The 21,160-nt window shown below is 39.2% G+C and overlaps 1 protein-coding gene across 1 annotated transcript in view; it reads right to left on the reverse strand.

Moving 5' to 3' along the window:
* The window catches only part of CDS1 (CDP-diacylglycerol synthase 1), a 72,173-nt gene that overhangs the window by 34,145 nt on the left and 16,868 nt on the right, over window positions 1-21,160 (reverse strand). Inside the window, exons 2-5 of the mRNA XM_040479356.1 lie at window positions 19,827-19,954; window positions 12,862-12,958; window positions 5,913-6,010; window positions 2,247-2,386 (exon numbers count right to left, since the gene is read on the reverse strand). Coding sequence (XP_040335290.1) covers window positions 2,247-2,386; window positions 5,913-6,010; window positions 12,862-12,958; window positions 19,827-19,954 — 463 coding nt within the window. The remainder of the gene's footprint in view (window positions 1-2,246; window positions 2,387-5,912; window positions 6,011-12,861; window positions 12,959-19,826; window positions 19,955-21,160) is intronic.

Here is a 21,160-nt window from a genome sequence, read left to right on the forward strand (position 1 = left end):
GCTCTTGTAGCAGTAAAGAATCTATCCCCAAATCCAACTTACATTTAACAGTGTAAATCATATCTGTTAGTTTCATAAGTGAGATAAACTACTCAAAGTTCCTTCCAAGAAAAAAATGTCACAAATGTGCTTTGGTAAACATAGAATCGGAGTCAATGTTTTTCTATCCAAATTCTACCTGTTTTCAGTCATCATTAATTTCTCTATTATCATGATTCTTGTAAACTGATTCGAATTTAAAATTGAATGACTGGGGCGCCTGGGTGGCTCAGTCGGTTGAGCGCCCGACTTCGCTCAGGTCACGATCTCACAGTCCATGGGTTCGAGCCCCGCATCAGGCTCTGTGCTGACAGCTCAGAGCCTGGAGCCTGCTTCAGATTCTGTGTCTCCCTCTCTCTCTGGCCCTCCCCCTGTTCATGCTCTGTCTCTCTCTGTCTCAAAAATAAATAAATGTTAAAAAAAAAATTTAAAAAAATAAAATTGAATGACTACCTAAAATGAGTAATTTCTCTTGCCCATGAAAGAAAAGAAATGCTTTTCAATATCCTCTTTCAGGCATGTACTTTCTTTAGATGTATCAGTAACAATTTTTAAAAATAAAGTAACAGAAAACTGGACTAAGCAAAAACAAACAAACAAACAAACCCACCAAAAAAAACCCTGAATGTAAAAGAGTAATAAAACTCTTTACAAAATGTAGGTTCCTCCCATCCCAAAAATGATTCTCTAAAAACTACTATTCTCATTTCAGACTGTTTCACTTTCTGGGTTTCTAGATCCAGAAACAAAAATCAAGTCCAGGGTCTGAAGAAGGCTTTATTAAAGCAAGAGCATCATGCAGAACAGCACAAAAACTGAATACAATGACATACTTCTAAAGGACTGGACATACTTCTCCATACACTCTTCATATTTCTAGTTTAATGAGAAATGAAGAGTCATCCGTATTGTATTCAGTTTCCAAAACTGTGCTAATAAGAAAAGAATTTATTGAAAAACCTGTAAGAGCTAAAGTAAAAACTCAAAGTTCATATCCTCCTTTAAGAAGAAAGTAATGATAACAACAACAAATATTTAAATAGTGCCAGGTATTGTTCTAAGTGCTTTACAAAGAAATTGAGGTACAGATAAATTAATTAAATTTCCCAATGTTTATTTAGCTAGTAAGTAGTAGAGCCAAGACTCACATTGGCAAGCTGATGTACTTTTAAAAAGTACTTATCTGGGGCGCCTGGGTGGCTCAGTTGGCTGAGCATCTGACTTTGGCTCAGGTCACATGATCTCACATTTTGCAAGTTCAAGCCCCTGCGTAGGGCTGTGTGCTCACAGCTCAGAGCCTGGAACTTGCTTCGGGTTCTGTGTCTCCCTCCCTCTCTGCCTCTTTCCCACTCACACTCTGTCCCTCTTAAAACTAAATAGACATTAAAAAAATTGTTTTGGGGCGCCTGGGTGGCTCAGTCGGTTAAGCGTCCGACTTCAGCTCAGGTCATGATCTCGCGGTCTGTGAGTTCAAGCCCCGCATTGGGCTCTGTGCTGACAGCTCAGAGCCTGGAGCCTGTTTTGGATTCTGTGTCTCCCTCTCTCTGACCCTCCCCCGTTCATGCTCTGTCTCTCTCTGTCTCAAAAATAAATAAATGTTAAAAAAAATGTTTTAATAAAAATAAAAAGTACATATCTAAATCAAGTTTTTAGAATTTTTTTATGATTGATAAACTTTTATTAAAGAAATACCTGTTAATTCTAATTTTATCCTAGTATCTAATTCTTAATCTAAAATCTTAAAAACAAATGGTACAATGTACTATAAACAAATATGTATATATATCATATATATACATATGATATATATATATATACATGTATAGAAAGAATATATAATAAACCATGTCAGTAAAACTAAATACCACAATACTATATAAATAAAGCAATATATATGTAAAAGTTTCTTTGTAAATCATACTTGGTTAACAATCAATCCATGTATTTAAAAGTTTACTACAATATCCAAAGAAAATTTTCAAATATGTGGAGTATTAAGCAAGTAGGTCCTTTTTTTAAATCACCATGAAGGAGTAATTGCTGTTTAAGACCATGATGAAAGCAACAGCTTTTTATACATGGAACAAATAAAAATGGAACTGGATTAAAATGTAACAAATAGAAGATGTCATAAATTCAAATAACGTAAGTAAAAATAAGCATGTAATATATATCAGCTACATACCAATACGGACTATTTTCCTTACCTGCCAGATAGAGGGCAAATGATATAAATCTATGGTAGCGAATGAGGAACTGAAGTTGCTCTTCTCTTTGAACAAATGTAGCAAAATAATCGGCTACGGTCTCTCCATAGAAAAAGTAGTTTACACACAGTAGAAAGTACCTATAATTGAAACACAATTAGCTTTTTCATATTTGAAGCCTTTTTTTCCCCTCTCAAACTCAGCAAAACTATTCTCTATATTTTCATGATGTCACAAAGATCAAAAACTAAGTTCAGGACACAGGTTCAGGATATTCCACCAAAACATTTTTTTCCTCTTTTAAACTTAATTTCAAATGTGTCAGTCAACAAAAGTTTACTGAATACAGCTCACGCCTCTACTTAGCTCAAAATCTAGTGCCAGAGATTGGGAAACAATGTAAAAAATACTATGCATACCCAAATACACACACACACACACAGACACACACAGATAAACACACACACATGCACGCAGATACACACACACACACACACAGTATTTTATAATGAAAATCCACTTTCAACTAACTATTCACAGCTCTAAAGCTTTTTAATAGTGGAGATTCTAAGCCAAATTCCCACCTGCCCTGAGGAGGAAATCAATAGGGAAAGCAGGAAATCAATAGGGAAAGAAAGTGACCCATCCTCACTGCATTACGCATATTGGTGTCTTTCTCCCCCTCCTCCATGTTCCAGATGGACTCCAGATGCACACGGATTCTTTTTTTCAATTTTAATGTTTTTTCATTTTTTGAGAGAAAGATGGAGACAGAGTGCAAGGCGGGTAGGGGCAGAGAGGGAGACAGAATTTGAAGCAGTCTCCAGGCTCTGAGCTGTCAGCACAGAGCCCGATGCGTGGCTCAAACCCACTAACTGCAAGATCGTGACCTGAGCAGAAGCTGGATTCTTAACCAACTGAGTCACCCAGGCGCCCCCAGTTGCACAGTGATTCTTAAGAGGAAGTAGTGGGGGATAGAAGCAGGCAGCAGGTAAAAATCTCTAAGAGAAACTTTTTTTTTTTTAACGTTCATTTATTTTTGAGAGAGACAGACAGACAGAGCATCAGCAGGGGAGGAGCAGAGAGAGAGAGACGCAGAATCTGAAGCAGGCTCCAGGTTCTGAGCTGTCAGCACAGAGCCTGACGCGGGGCTCAAACTCACAAACCGTGAGATCATGACCTGAGCCGAAGTTGGATGCTTAACTGACTGACCCAGGCAGCCCTCTAAGAAAAACTTCTTAAAACTGCGTAAATCAGGGCCGCCTGGGTGGCTCAGTCGGTTAAGCGGCCGACTTCAGCTCAGGTCATGATCTCACGGTCTGTGAGTTCAAGCCCCACGTCAGGCTCTGTGCTGACAGCTCAGAGCCTGGAGCCTGTTTCAGATTCTGTGCCTCCCTCTCTCTCTGACCCTCCCCTGTTCATGCTCTGTCTCTGTCTCAAAAATAAATAAACATTAAAAAAAAATTAAAAAAAAAACTGCGTAAATCACCCATCCCTCCACCCAATTCTGATATATCCCTCCCCCCCAGGGAAAGGAGAACCCATGAGAATTGACTGATGGCACTTGTGTGAGCCAGGAAAGAAGGCTGGGAAGCACCGCTTCAGAGTTCCTCCGTGCCTCATCCTTTGAAGGGCCGAGTCCTACTCGGCCAGGAGAGCAGAGGAGGAAAGGAGCGATTTCCCTCTGGTCCTCATGGATGGAATTAGACCCCACAGTTTTCAAAGTAAAGTACTGTATTCCCATTTCTATCAGCTGCATTACCATTTTTCTATTCTCCTACAATGGAAACTGTCTTTGACTCCTCCATCAAGCTATCAAGGCCTACCCTAGTCCACCAACCCAACTTTTCCCCCATTATTCTGCTCAAGAAGGCCAGGAATGTCTTTGCCTCTGTGGCATGTTCCTCCTAGTCCCTCATCTAGAACTTGATAGGTGATGCTTCCCCACTGCGGAGCACTCTTCTCTATCCAAAACTTGTCTTTATTTCAAGTGATAGTTTGTTTCTCACCTTCTCCATAAGTACTTCTGCAATCACTGGAGCCCATCCTGACCTATGTCTTTTTTTCTTAGAATTGATCAATCCTGCATGGTTCAGCATTTAATTATTCTCCAACTACTTAATCTAACATTTCCCATACATTTTGCCCTTCGTGAAGAAACTTGCCATAAGGAAAAATTAGAAACTATTTTTTGACTACTCTAAACCCCAAAGGTGATACATCTGTTTTCTTAAGACACTGGACCCTCTGGCTGATACTAATCAAACAGCTATATTCAAAGGCATGGTCAATTTGGTTCATTATGAACTATTATATTATCATGTTTCCTTCCTGGTCAAGGTCTTGATAATTGAGAATTATAACTGAAAAGTTATAAAAAGATATATTAAACTTTAAATATTAAAATCGCATGCCTTTTTTTAAACTAAGTTTTACATGCATGGTACATATACAGTATTTCAAGTGCTAGTAACTGCTGGTGCTATTTACAAGACTGCCTTACACACTGCTCCTCAGAGAGTATTACTCTTCTAACAACCCTCCCTGTAGCAGGTCACCAGCCAGGGGCCTGAAGACAAGATCAAACCAGGAACAACAAAGGTAGGAGCTGCCTCTCCTCTAACTGCCCCCAGGGCCTACAAGGAGGTGGGCCAGCTTTGCAGTAGTGGGGAAGGAAGGGGGGGGGGGGGACAGACATTCATCAAGGGCTTTCTTCCCCATGAATAAACCACTGACCACTCAACAAAACAGAAAACACAACTATTTTCATATCTCATCTTTCACTCTCTGCAGAAATAATCTAATTCTGTGTGTGCTCTCATTTCAACTGAGGCAAAAGAAAGCAAAAGATTACACATATTTCTAACATTTTACACAACGAAACTTTATTAAAATTGTAACTATAAAGGATATAAAAAGGTGTCCAATACAATGTTTTTTAAAGAAGACAACAGCGCAGGGGCACCTGGGTGGCTCAGTTGGTTAAGTCCGACTTCGGCTGAGGTCATTATCGCACAGTTCGTGACTTCAAGTCCCACACTGGGCTCTCTGCTGTCAGTGCAGAGCCTGTTTGGATCCTCTGTCTCCCTCTCTCTCTGCCCCTCCCCAGTTCTCACGTGCTCTCTCTCTCAAAAATAAACATTAAAAAATGTTTAAAAAAAAGAGGTCAATAGTGTATACATTCAAATATAAAGTATCTCGGGGCGCCTGGGTGGCGCAGTCGGTTAAGCGTCCGACTTCAGCCAGGTCACGATCTCACGGTCTGTGAGTTCGAGCCCCGCGTCGGGCTCTGGGCTGATGGCTCAGAGCCTGGAGCCTGTTTCCGATTCTGTGTCTCCCTCTCTCTCTGCCCCTCCCCCGTTCATGCTCTGTCTCTCTCTGTCCCAAAAATAAATAAACGTTTGAAAAAAAAAAATTAAAAAAAAAACAAATATAAAGTATCTCTACAAAGACTGAAAGATGAGATATGAAAATAGTAGTGTTAGAAAAGGAGAGTTAAAGGTGATTTTCTTCTTATCAAAATCCAATTGCATTATTTTTATTTATCTTTCTCCAAAAATCAATCTATAAGGTCAACTGTGTGATACTGACTCATCAGGGTGCTTCCTTTAAAAACTTTAGAAAAGAACCAGATTTTCACATCTGAAACAGTTTTAAGTTACTTACCAGCTCAATGTTCTAAACCATGGCAGGTCATAAGAACGATAGACTCTATAACCTATAGTGATAATTTCATGGAAGCATTTCACTTGGATGCCTAGTACCTGAAACCAAGAGAACACATTAACATACATTTCTTAGTGTTTACATTTGTGCTTAATCATTTAATAAGTCATTTCTTATGTCATACGTGTTTAAAAAAATCTTTAGCCTGCCCAGTTTTAATTATTCTAAATGTCAGTAGCAAAAATTCAGTAAGTCAATGTCTCTAAAATCAAGCGATATTTCAAAGGGGTAAGCAAATGAAAGTTTATCCAAAACATGAAAGCTCCATCCTGGGGTAGGAGGTCGCACTGTAGCTTAAAGTTTGAGGGATACAGTCTTGTTGGACATGGTTGATTAGGCTTTATCTCTCATTACTACTTCATTTCTTGAGTTCATCTGTACTAAGATGGACAATCTTTTCGTCCATTTTGTTTCTTGAGTTACCCTAGAAAAAGGATCATATGTGGAAGTTTGCATTTATTGATTTACTTAGAGAGCCCGTGCATGGGGGGGGGTGGGGGGGAGGGGCAGAGAGAGAGAATCCCAAACAGGTTCCGCACCGTCAGTGCAGAGCCTAACGTGGCTCTAATTCATGAACTGTGAGATCATGACCTGAGCCAAAATCAAGAGTCAGATGGTTAACCAACTGAGCCACCCAGGCGCCCCTGTATATATTTATTTTTAACCATACATCCTGGTACGCCTTCCAAGGATAAAGACACGGTCAAAACGAATGACTGTAATTAAAACATCTTCACCCTGTCACCTAGCAGGGTTTGGGCACGGTCTTTTCATTCTTCCACTGTGCCAACTCTCACATAGCCAGCTGCATATCTGTCTGATACATCTAAGTGGAGTTACACTGGCAAATTATAAATAGCCTTCTACATTTGCAGCCACTTCACCCGGTCAATTGATTCTATGCAATTCTGTTTGCACAGTGTTCTTTATACATTCCTAACAAATTGTTTTATATTTATGAATCCTTTTTTGATGGTCTACTTAGTAGTCCTTCAAACTGTTGTATCCACCAACTTGGGTACAGGTAATCCCTGAGGATGCAGCATCATATCTAATGCTTGGTTTAAGTCAATTCCAAGACTCGAAAAACAAGTGGCAAGTTGAACACTTATTACCATGAGCTAAGAGATTAAAATCTTTAAGAATATAGCAGACTTCTTCAGCCTCTGGAGAATATACTCAAGGGCTTGGTCTTGTACAGCCCGCGAGCTAAGAATGGATTTGATATTTTTTTTTAGTTAAAAACAAAAACTAAAAATGATGTTACAGAGAAATATGTGGTTCCTTAAAGCCTAAAATATTTTTACCTGTTTCTATACTCAAAAAGCTTACCAAACTCTGCCCAAGAATATACTTTGGTATTTCCTTTTAAGCTCCCCCAAAATCAGCTTTCCCAAACCTACTGTTCAGGATATTCTTAAGCTATATTTCTCCATTATACCTATTGTGTCCAATCACATACTTAAAGCAATTGTGTCCCCTCAGCCATATGCTAAGAAAATATTAGGTCAAACTACTATAAATAGTTATTTTAAGAAGAAGTCATTAATGTTTTATAATATAAAGACAAGAGGAAATTCAAATATCGTCCTTCAATAAGCTTTGAATGTGTCAAAAGTTATTTTTTTTAAATAATCACAAAATGGGGACAATGCTAGGTGTTAAAATAAAATGGCAAAGCCTGTACTATTTATAGAACCAAGGGCTTTTAAACTATCAAATGCACTGATGCAATTTCTATTTGCTAAATGAACACATTTGCTCAAGAACAACCATTAGCACTATACATGGTATTTTACTGAGAGGAAATAAAACTACTTTTAATAGCACACACATACATATTTATATGATTGTCAATTACAGTTTGCAAGTAGAATCAATATAGAGCCACTGGGAAAACAGAAAACAGGGGGTTCACAACAGTACAGCTAAAATCCTTAAAATGTATGTGTATCTTCCAGGCTGGGTGATCACCCGGAAACTGATATTCCAGGCCACCAATACTGGTAGCCGTGCACACTGGCAGAACTCTGTTGGCTCAATAAATGTGTTAAGAGCCTTAAAGACAACCACCAATATTTAAATGCCTACTCTGCTAGTTACTGAGGATTCAGAGAAATAATACAGGACATCTGTCCTCAGAGAGGCATAGTCTGTCAAGGAGGACACAAATGGCTACAACGCCACGTGGAAACTGCCACATGGATATAAGCATGGGCAAACAAAACGGGGTGGGGGGTAGAGATGGGCCACAGTTGGGGCAGAGGAGAAAGATATACAGAATTACATATATGGGAGAAGACGAGGCACGTTAGGGAACTACAAGTATTTCAGAGTTGCCTACTCACAGAGATGGGGGTGAGAGGCAGAGAGAGACAAGAAGCACAGCAAACAGTACAAAGGACTACACGTGATCAGATGTGTGTGTTTGGGGATAGGAGAGGTGGAAAGAACAGACTGGAGAGGCAGCAAGAGTAGAGAGAAAGTAAGGCAGGCAAGATGCCACCATCCAGTTGAGTGTAGATGAACCTCTAACTGGGTGAGCGGCAGGGAAGTGGAGTACAAGGAATAAGACATTGAGGAAGCAGAACTGGTTGGATTTGGTGGCTGAGGAAATGGGGGTGGGGGGGAGCGGCTAAGGGAGTCAGAGGAACACAGAGTAACACCAGAAAAGGCTTTTGGGAAAGGAGACATATTTATGCAGAATGGATGGGGATGGAAGGGAAGTTCAGATTTGGATATGTTGAGTTTGAACTATGGTATTTATGGGTTATCCAAATAAAAATGCCTATTTTCACTTTGGGAATCTATTCAAAGGAAATAATCCTGCATATGAAAAAGCTTTACATTCTATTATGTTCAGGATAGTATTATTCACCATAGAGAAAACCAAAACATAACCCGAATGTCTGAAAATAACACAGAGGTTCAAATAACTTATGAGACATTCCATTCCATTCAGTCAAGGAATGTATTAATGTTGATGGTTGTAAAGATGGAGCAACACAAAACACTCGATAAAATACTTAGTTTAAAAGAGCAGGATACAAAATTCTAGTCATGTTATGATTACAACCATGATTTTTAAAACATACAAGAAGAAAAGGACTAAAAGAATATATCAAATAGTATTAATTGGGTTTTGGTAGTTGATGATAGGGGTGATTTTCAAAAAATTAACAATTTCCCCAAGTAATTTTAACACACTTTTATAACTCTCACAATGGAAAAAAAAAAAAAAACTACTTAAAACTAAATTATATATGTGAATTAAAACTTATTATAGGAGTTTCCAAGAAGGTGAAGGTGAGAACCTCTTACACTATCTTCCTTTAAATCAAAGTATGCTTTAGTAATTCCATCACCTAGAAAGTGTGATTCCAGGGTGCCTGGGTGGTTCAGTCGGTTAAGCATCTGACTTTGGCTCAGATCATGATCTCATAGTTCATGGGTTAGAGCCCCGCGTCAGGCTCTGTGCTGACAGCTCAGAGCCTGGAGCCTGCTTCGGATTCTGTTTCCCACTCTCTCTGCCCTTCTCCCACTCAAGCTTGGTCTCTCTCTCTCTCCCCTTCTCTCAGAAATAAATAAACCTAAAAAAAAGTTTTTAAAACAAGTGTGATTCCAAGCTATGAATGCAACATGTAAGTGCTAGAAATAGAAGATTGAAGAAAAAAAAGTTCCTGTATGATTCCATCTTAAAGTAGTAGCTATCATTTGGTAGAAATAAGTTTTTAACAAAATTCTCTTGAATCAATCATTTACGAGTGCTGATATTGTAGGGCAAATGCAAGCCTCTCAAAATATAAATGACCTAGTTAGGGATATGAGCATAAATAAGACTTGAAATCACATAAAAGTAGTATCACAATTGAGTACCAACAGTGTGTGCATATGTGTATATCCACCCATATTTCCTTAATATACGTATCATAAATACAACATGTGTATGTATGCATGGTACATGTGTGCATGCATTACAATAAACCTAAATAAGAGCAGTAACAGTTCAAATCTACTTAACTCAATCTTTAATATTCTTCTGATTAAGCTCACCAATGAAACAGAACTTGTATTAAAATGGTATTTTCCTTTCACAACAGAAAAAATAAACAAGAAAGCTCAAGTACTTTAGGTATGCTTATGATTCTCTTTTAAAAAACCAAAATCCAAATATGCAAGGATATCTTTAAAGGTGTTTTGAATTTTCTCATAAAAGGGTGCTTGAAAATTAGTCTCTATCTGCAAATTCTGGCCCAAGTTACCACACCAAATGGTTTAGTTTGGAGAACAATGTAACTTACTCACAGAGAGCCCACCAGACCAGCCTGTATCCATGTATCAAGGATGCTGGTGCTTTACAATGTCTTAGATAAAAATTACCTCCTAAAGGGGAATAATAATTTAAATGATCTTTAATATTTCCAATGGCTCCCCAATCCTTTACAAATAAATCCTAAACTTCTTCACACAGTATTGCAAGGCCCTCTAGCATCTGATCTCCAATTATTTTTCCAAGTTCAAAGGCCCTATGCTCCAGGAAAAAGACATCATTTGCCTTTTCCTGACACATCTAGCCATTTGGACCTTTACTCTCGGTGCTCACTCCACCCTGAAAGACCCTCAAGGTCTGATGAAAGGTCCCTTCATCCACAAAGCCTTACCAAGCTGTCAGCTATCACCCAATCCCTTTGTCCCCTGGCCCATCACTCAGCACACAGCACTGAGAAGTGCTCTGTACCCACCCACTCCTGAAAGGCCCAAACTCACTGGCACTCACAACCCTCCATAGGTGCACACTGAGAAGAAAAGAAGTGGGCCCTTCCCTGGAGTCACACCTGGACCGTGCTCACACCGGCCTACCTGGTTTTTAGACTCAGCATCTTCTGGCCTCACATTAAAGAGGTCCTATGCACTATCCATTGTTTTTCTGTGAGAAAAAGTTCTTTACGATGTCAGCAAAAACAGAACAGAGAAGGTGATTTCTTATTCACTCCTGTTACCTTGATACCCCCAAGGAAGTACAAAATTAATGAGGGAACAGAAAGAAAGTGAAAGGGCTTGATGGTCAGGAGTTGATGGGATTTTTTTCCCCAATCGTGTCTGATTTCACTTCAAAACTTATTTATTCTGGGGCGCCTGGGTGGCGCAGTCGGTTGGGCGTCCGACTTCAGCCAGGTCACGATCTCGCGGTCTGTGAGTTCGAGCCCCGCGTCGGGCTCTGGGCTGATGGCTCAGAGCCTGGACCCTGTTTCCGATTCTGTGTCTCCCTCTCTCTCTGCCCCTCCCCCATTCATGCTCTGTCTCTCTCTGTCCCAAAAATAAATAAACGTTGAAAAAAAAAAAAAAAATTTAAAAAAAAAAAACTTATTTATTCTTTTATAGACTGAAAGGAAAACCATATCATATTGCCCATGCCTATCACTAGGAATAGGACTGGGCATGGAGGGGAGCAGACAAGTTGGAGCAGCCAGAGAGCGAGGCGGTGAGGGTGAAAGAGGCTCAGCTAAAGGAGATGAGATGAAAAAGAAACAACAAAAAAGAGGGACACTGTGCATATCCCTGAGAGCAAGGCTCTCCCTGTGCTAAACACACTCAGCACCCTCAAGTGCTTGATGAATCTATTAAACAAATGCAGGTCTCCTTCCCACTCCCACCACTTCCAAATGTTTCACGCTTCTTTGGATATCAAGGCTTTCATAAATAGGAATCCTCTGCTGTGACACTCCTGTCCCCAAGCTCCCCCTTTACCCCCCACCTGTTCAAGCTTTAAACTGCAGCACACGTGCTGGACAGGATGCCTCTGGAAAGTCTTCCAGATCCCCCCTTGCTCTCACAGCACCCTATCCTATATAAATATATTCTCTCTATATGTATATTTGGGCGAGAACGCACATGCACAAGCAGGAGAGGGGCAGACAAGGAGAATCTCAAGCACACTCCACGCTCAGCATGGAGCGCAAAGCAGGGCTCGTTCCACAACCCTGGGAACACGACCTGAGCAGAAACCAAGAGTCAGACGCTCAACCGACTGAGCCACCCAGGTGCCCCTGTAATTATATTTCTGATCAGTTCTTTGAAGCACAGACAGTAAACTCCCCAGGGAAGAGACATGTGTGCTTTTCTCAGCACTGCTGTATCATACCCCAGAAGCAGCACAATGCCTGCGCATCTTGGGAGCATTTACTAAACGAATGATTCTTAAAATACTTGTCTGGCTTCATGACTTGTTGGACTTCCCATACACAACAAAATCCCACACTCCCAAAATGGCTTCTGTGCACCTCTCTGGTCTCATCCCTAGACACCCTCCAAAGGCACCAGTTGCAAATCCCCCAACAAACCACACTCTCTCATTATCTCCATGTCTTGCTTATGATATCCCCACCTTGGAAGGCCCTCTCCTGTCCAGCCCCTTCTTCAGGGTTTAACTTTGGCATAAACTCTTCTGGAAGTCCTCTCTGCTCTCTTTCAGGCTGGTTTAGATACTTTTTTTACTGTGCTCTCCCAAAAAGTTACCCACTTATTTACTATACTATTTATTCATATGGTTACTTATATATCTGTGCCATTAGATTGAGTTCTTTCAAGTTAGGGATCTAGCTAATAGTTCCATATGATGATGTCATGAGTGTGTGAAGTCGTTAGCAATCCCTAATACTACGTATTACATATACTTGGTCTCTGCTGAGTGAATACACTGAATGGCCATTTTGCAAAGAGGAAAGGTTGGTCCAGATAATTTCATGAACAAGAAAATGCTTAAGGGAAATAAATTTGTTGTTACCAAATCCTGAACTACTTTATTTTTTATGACATGTTCAAATTACTTCAATCATATCAGTGCTGAAAAACAAAGCAAGAGATACTTGGAAAAATGTAAAACACTTACAAGAAGCATCAACATAAAGGATCCCATATAGATGATCAGGAAAAACAATGAAATCATAGTTAGAGTAAGAATTCCACGAATCCACCAGTTTTTCCACCTATAAAGAAAATGTTTATAAAGTTAGTGTTTAATGTATTGAGTTTTTTTGTGTGGTTTCAGTATTATCAGACTTTCATATTTTCCCTAACTATATTTTAAGAATCCCTTACTTCAGGGCACCTGGGTGGCTCAGCTGGTCAAGGATTCAACTTCGGCTCAGGTCATGATCTCACAGTTTGGTTCATGAGTTCAAGTCCCATTTTGGGTTCTCTGCTGTCAGTGCAGAGCCCACTTCAGATCCTTTGCTCCCCTCTCTCTGCTCCTCCCTGACTTGCACTCTCTCAAAAATAAATATTAAAAAAAAAAAAAGAATCCCTTACTTCACCTGTAGTAACAACAAAAACAAAAATCTAACCAACAGCATTTGTTCACTCACTCAGAGCTAATTTAAGTGTAAAATTATGTTAGCCAAAGAAAGAAACTAATTTTTGTTCAGTGTGAATGAGGATGAATCACTAGGCTGGGAAGTGAGGTGGCCAATGTGGATATGTGCACACCCCACCAGGGTCATTGAGAAGGGAAGATGGCAGGTGCAAAAAGCCCTCTGTAAAGATGATCTATCCTTCTCTCCCTCAAAATAAACAAAAAAAAAACTTAAAAAACACTTTTTTAAGGGGTGTCTATGTGGCTCAGCCGGTTAAGTGGCCAACTCTTGATCTTAGCTCAGGTCATGCTCTCACAGTCTCTGAGTGTCAGCAACATGAGGTTCTGTGCTGACAGTGCAAGCCTGCTTGGGATTTTCTCTTTCTCCCTCCCTCTCTCTGCCCCTCCCCAGCGCATGCATGCACACACTTTCTCTCTCAAAATAATAAATAAACTTAAAAAAGAAAACCATGATCTATCCTTTGGGGTGGTATATAACAACAGTGATTTTATTAAGGTGGTATAGACAGAGAACACAGACTTCCAATGAGAGAAAGTAAAGAAAGGATAATACAGAAGCCAACTACAGAGCACAGAAATCTCAGTGAAATGAAGAAGGCAAGCAGGTCAGTCACTGAGGGCAAGGCCAGACGGATGATCACTTTCTCCTAGAGCTCTAAGTGTGCTGCTGGCTTTCTGCACTTAGACACAGAGTCTTAAAAGCACAACATTATTTCCTCATCCTTGGGCCTTTAATTGTTCCTTAGAGCAGGCCTTCCCTGTTGAATGTCTGGCTAGGCTAAGAACTCATCTCCCTCAATCCTCTCTGGCGGTTAGGAAGGGCCCGGGGTGCCCAACAGCCCTCCCCTCACACCCAGGACACTCACGTTTCACCCCCAGCATATTTGACAGATACTGTCACTATTTCTTTGGCTATGTCATGAAAAATGTCAGCAGCCACTGTGTAAAACCAAAAGGATTCTAATAACACCTATATATGGATATTTCTGAATCTAAAATTGTTTCCCCCTGCTTTTCTTCATTCTACACTCATTTTACATTATACTCACAGCAAAGTTTTAAGACTTTTCTTATGTCTATTAATTCAAATGGCAGCATTTAAATTATGATACAAGATACCTGGATTCATCTTAAAGGATAGTAGCATACATACACATACACACATATATGTACACACATATGCATGCACACACAGTGTTCTAAGCACAGGCTTTCATTCTCCTCTCTATAAAAAAATTAGCTGACTTCATCCATTTATCAAATATTAATTACATTCCCTGCTCTCACCAATATTCCAGATATTTATTAAATATCCCTTTTATGAGGTCATTTCTGTACTCAAGGTCTAAAATGTCAACAACATTAAGTCCAAATTCTTTCACCTAACTTCCACGGTTTCTCATGAAGTGGTCACATTATACTTAGACGACTTTCCTTCTCTCTGCTGTGTGATAAACTATGTGGCTCATAAATTTCTCATTAGACTCTCGGCTTTAGGACTGAACCGAAATGAGCAGAGAGTCAAAAACTGTTAGAGCTGAAAGGTTCCACTGAGTTTTATATACATAACTCTTTATGGATTAATGAATAGATTTGGGAACTGGGCTAGGTCACAGAGCTAGTCAAAGGTACATAATGGACCATAAACCAGTCTCTAATGATAACAGAGATAATGATAGTGATCCCGTCCTGTTTGCATGAAACCCAGAAGCGTATTTAGCTCTCCTGTATAACTGATCCTCAGAGTCAGAATTGTTGAGAACCCATAGAAGATGACAGACACTACATAAGTGTCACCAATCAGTCCCTAGGTGGATGTTGCCAATGTCCACATGTACCTCTGTTAAACGCCTCTGGCTTTGAACTTCAGAGGATGGTAGCTGCTGAGGAACCAGAGATCTTAAACAGAAGACCTACTTTCTTCCTACCGTCCAAAAGTTCCATGATAACTGAAAACCTGAGCCATCAAGAAACGTATTTCACCTAGTTATCTTTTATATACCTATTTCCCTTCCCAGAAAAATTCCCCTCCCCCAACAAGGTGAAAGACTAATTCTCTTAATTATTTTCACAGACTCCTCAAATTTCTCAAGAATACTTAATACAAAGAAAATAAAAGAACATACTTCTACATATCCATGGATACAGTGACTGAAAGACATCTTTTAAGGGAGAACCACTGAATTCAAAACAGAGCACGATATGAAGGGAAAAAAAATCACTGTTACCAAAAACCAGAGGATAACCTGATTCTGAATTCAAATTATTGATTTCTTTTACCATGCTACCATGAGCACATTAGAGACAGCCTTGATTTCAGGTCCAAGTTATCACCTCACAATTGCTTTGGAAAAAGGAACTAAGAATCAATATAGGAGATTTTCGTTCAAGTCCCATATCTCCAGAACTACATGAGCTAGAAATGAGGTTTCTAAAAAGTATATAATTCAGGAGTCTCCTTACAAGTGGTTATCTAAAGTGATCATATATACTTATTGTTCAAATCAGTTACAAGATGTACAATGTTTTACTGTCACTACAGATATTGAGTGGTTTTTATTTCAAAAGTAATGATGAGGTTTAAAAAAAAAAATGTTTTCCTAGGGACACAAACATCATGAGTCATCAAGAACCTGGGCTGGCAAAGCAGTTCACCTGAGCCAAGAATCGGTACACAGAGACACTCCTCAAGAATAAATAAGTACTTTGTGGGCCATCTGGCAAGAAAAGTTTTTGAAAAAGTCCATCTACCAGCCATTGGAGGTTGGACAGGAAGTGTGCAAGTTCTTGGAGAGAAGGAAAATGGCATGATACAGTACAAGAGCACCCAGTATAAGGCTATGCCTGTATGTTTCCTTGCTTTCTCAACCTCAGTGCTAATAACGTTGTGAGCCACAGAATTCTTTGTTGTGAAGAGCTGTTCAGTGTACTATAGGATGTTTAACATCCTCCCCGGCCTCTACCCATTATCTGTTAGTAGTGCTATCTCTTGTGACAACCTAAAATGTCTCCAGTCAATGCACATGTCCACTTGTGCAGTTTCGGGTGAGGGGGAGCAGGGCATTGCCCCTGGATGAGATGATAGCTGAAGAAGAGCTTCACTAACGGATAGAATCAGACTTAACTGGTTAAGTGACTATTCATCTCCACAAGACCCACACACAGGTCAATTGGGACAATGTGCCAAGTGCCTAAAAACCTTCAGGCCTCTTCTAATTTCAACACCTTATGCTCTGTTTAATATGATATATTAAAGCCTTAAAAATGAGCATAAATCTAGTGTTGCCTGGATGGCTCAGTGGGTTAACCGTCCACCTTTGGCTCAGGTCATGATCTCGCGGTTCGTGGGTTTGAGCCCCTAGTTGAGCTCTGTGCTGACAGCTCAGAGCCTGGAGCCTGCTTTGGATCCTGTGTCTCCCTCTCTCTATGCCCCTCACCCGTTTGCACGGTCCCTCTCATTCTGAAAGATGAATAAACATAAAAAAAAAAAAGAGCATAAATCTTAACCTAGCTACAAAGAAAAATGTTTAATACAGAGTTGTTTTTAATTGTGAAAATCTGGAAACAAGCTAAATGCCCAGCAATTTTAGTTTAGTTGAATAAACTGAACTACAGTCATACAAAACAAATCATGTAGTCATTAAAAAATTTAAGTCATTAAAAAAATGATATAGTTTCTAATACCACAGAATGAAAATGTAACCAGAAAGGTAAGAAACAGTACAATGCTATTTTTATATTATACACCACACACACACACACACACACACACACACACACACACACACACACACGCAGAATACACACAACGCAGAAGAAAAAAAAAAAACTTCAAAAAGTAAACATCACAATATTTTAGGTATCAATGTTTTGGTGGGAAGATTACAAGAGTTTTTTTTCCCCCCCTGCAATTCATGTAATTTTATAATGGAATTAATATTTTTAATTCTATGCATCTACAACTTCTAAATTTTTTCAAGACAGATCATTTTGGGTATTAGATTAAAAAGAGCCTAAAATGAATTAAGATAGAGTTTGAAACATTCATGTAACCTTTAGAGCAAAGTCTGAGAAGACTGAAACTTTTTATATATTACTTATTGTTCATTTTTTCAAACTAATTGTAATTTTTTTTATTCATCTTTGAGATACAGAGCATGAGGGGGAAGGGGCAGACAGAGGGAGACACAGAATCGGAAGCAGGCTCCAGGCTCCGAGCCGACAGCACAGAACCCGACACAGGGCCTGAACTCACAAACTGTGAGATCGTGACCTGAGCTGAAGTCAGACGCTCAACCGACTGAGCCACCCAGGTGCCCCAAAACCAATTGTTTTATAAACAGAACACAATACCTAGGTTCATAATGTGGTTCTATCACTTACTGACTGCATGATCCTTGACATACAACATTTCTGTGCCTCAATTTCCTCATTTATAAAATAGGTCTATATAACTGAACCTGTTACAGGGTTGCTGTGAGAATAGTCACTATGTGTAAAGTGCTTGGAGTAGTGCTTAGCACAGAGCATATGCTCAAGAAATAGCAGCTGCTATTATTTGCTATTGTTACTTTACACCAGGGAAAAACCCTTCATCATTAAGGAAAAATCTAATATAAATGACACACTAAAGAAATCATTCTTCAAAGGTATTTTTTTCATTTTTTAGAGAAAGTAAGAGAGAACAAGTGGGGGAGAGGGACAAAGGGGGGGGACAGAGGAGGCAGGAGAGAGAGAGAGAGAATATCTTTTTTTTTTTTTTTTTTTTTTTTAACATTTATTCACTATTGAGAGACAGAGAGAGAGCATGAGCATGGGAGGGGCAGAGAGAGAGGGAGACACAGAATCCAAAGCAGGCTCTAGGCTCCGAGCTGTGAGCACAGAGCTGGATGCAGGGCTCAAACCCACAAACCGTGAGATCATGACCTGAGTGGAAGTCAGATACTTAACCGACTGAGCCACCCAGGCACCCCAAGAGAGAGAGAGAATATCTTAAGAATCTTAAGCAGGCTCCATGCTCAGTGCAGAGCCTGGCATGGGGATCAATTCAATAACACTGGGATCATGACCTGAGCTGAAATCAAGAGTCAGATGCTAAACCTGACTGAGCCACCCAGGCGTCCAGCATCATTTTTATATAACATCAGTATAAAAAAATTTCAGGGGCGCCTGGGTGGTTCAGTCAGTTAAGCGTCCAGGGTCATGTCATGATCTCATGGTTTGTGGGTTCCCGCCCCGCATCGGGCTCTGTGCTGACAGCTCAGAGCTCAGAGCCTCATTTGGATTCTGTGTCTCCCTCTCTCTCCACCCTTCCCCTACTTATGCTCTGTTTCTCAAATATAAACAAACGTTAAAAAGCTTTTAAAAAAAATTTCAGAGTTGAAATAGACCTGATAAGATTTTAAAGAAAATGTATATGTGTGAATGAGGTCAGAAAAACTAGGATCAAGAACTATAAAAATAATAATCATGTTTTCAATAATGGACAGCAAAAAGTTATTCTATTGGTTAAAAAATATGAAAATTTCTGTTTGAATCAATTTATTCTAATATGGTTATCTCTTAAATATTAAAAAGCAGAAAAATTTGTATTACATTTATTAGATATGACTAACCAGTGTTTTTTGTTATGACCTACTGGTAGTAAAACCAATTTAGTAAGTCACAACTAGCCGTTTTGTTCCATAATATAGAACAGTATCAAAAGAAATCAGAGAGTATCACACACAGTAGCAAGAATTGCTTCATAACATTTTGCAACAGTTAAAATATACATTTCTGTATCTCTTGGGATGTGGTGTAAAATATGTCTTTTACTGTGTATCACAATCAAAAAGCTGGAAAAACACTGTTCTATACCAACATTTAAGATTTCACACATTAATCTGGATAAAGCTTACATTTATTTTGCTTTTGTAACTTTTATAATTCATATTACTAAAGTATACAATGGAGGGCAATATAAAAGTTGCTGAATCTTGATGGTGATCAAACATTAAAAAATATAGCAAACATAAAATGATAAAAGGGTTGTGGAGTTTGGGGTGATAATTTAAGCTCAGTAAAAGAAAAAGAATGACCTATTTATGTGTGGAATTTGAAAAACAGGGAACAGAGAATATGGAATTTTCTTTATTAGACGTTCCAATACCAGGAAAGGCTACCTGATGTAGTAAATGGATCAGCGGCTTGAGCAATCTGACAAAACTAGGACAAGAGTCTCGGGTCTACACCTTCCTAGCTCTGTAACCTTCATCAGTTGACCTCTGAGATTTGGTTTTCTCACACTTCACAGGACTGTAAGGATTAAATGAAAGAATATACATCAAGCATTTAGTACCATGCTGCATATTTGGTGAAAAAGTATAAGCCCTCTCTTTCACAGTTCCAAAACTGTGAAAAAGTGAGATTTATTACACCAACCGGCATAACCGCACAACTTCTCCTGAGCACCCATTATAGTCATCTTCACCTAATCATACCTGGAAGATAAACCAGACAGAGCTTTCTTGAGGATCTCAGGGGTTCTATCTGAGGATGGTGGGATTTCTGGAATATCAGAATCGGTTCTGGAATCCAAATCTCCATATCTATCATCAATATCTGTTTCCTAAAATTAAAGAAAAAGGAAAATCACTTTGCAAAATTGAAAAACGAAAAGAGTACATGCTTGCCAAGGTACTTAACTTATTGCTCAGTGTGTCAAATCTCAGTTACATAACTTGAAACAAAAAAAGAACTTTGAATAACCAAGCACTATTGTACTTCCTGTTAGAAAGTTTGATCATCTTTGCTAAAATCTATCAATATAAAGGATTAATTTAACCAAAAGACACAAATAGAAGCTCCTATATTATTTAAATCAGAAACCTACCAACAAGAGTCAAATGTTGGTTGTTTTGCTACTTAACTGAGAGAACATGTTAATTCCGATCAACTGCACAGTTTCCTTTTGATTACAATCAAAGCCATCAACAAAAGAGTGTCTTACACTGGCGTGCATGTGTGTATATATATATATGTATATGTATATATATACATATACATATATATACATATACATATACACACACACACACACACACACACATATATGCATATATACCATTTTCACTTCCTTCATTTTTATTAGATCCTCAAGAGACAACCTCAGTGAAGCAGGTCAAACAGACATTATAACCTGTTTTATGGATACATAAACTATGATCAAAAGCATTTTATTTGATGGTAATATTTTTTATAAAGTTATTTAAAATGCAAACTGACCTTTAAGAACACATGTACAGGAGCTGTGTGTATATGCTCTAGCCTTTGACAAAGGTGGTCACTGTGGAATTTCCAGGGTTTGAGTGACCAAGGAATTTTAAGAACAGATCTATCAAACATTGTTTTAAAGTTGTTCATTCAGCTCTAACGTGTCTCCACCCCTATGTCCTCCCCTCTCCCACACCCACCACCCTCCACCCCTAGCAACCTCGAGTAAAGAGTGCTACACATACATTTGCTTTGGGAGAGTGGTTTACAGACGGTGAAACTGAGGCAAAGGTGCTGAACTGGGCTGGAGGAAAGGGAATATTTACAGGTGAATATAAGCAGAAAGAACACTGAGCAGAACCTTGGGCCAGAAGTGATCCAAGGAATGAGTGCCTAGGAATTCAGAATGTTCCAGAATCTCAAACCGAACTGAGCCCTTACTAGCAACCAAGTTTTGGTAAATGTCATCACCCCTTTTACCGGTTTCTTCATCCAAACAATGGAAGCATTTAATATAACACCAAGGACTCAGTAAAGTCAAAGAAGTAGGAAGCTATTATTA

This window comes from Herpailurus yagouaroundi, unplaced genomic scaffold (genome assembly GCF_014898765.1).
Source record: "Herpailurus yagouaroundi ecotype Mexico unplaced genomic scaffold, PumYag 28, whole genome shotgun sequence".
Classification (NCBI taxonomy): domain Eukaryota; kingdom Metazoa; phylum Chordata; class Mammalia; order Carnivora; family Felidae; genus Herpailurus; species Herpailurus yagouaroundi.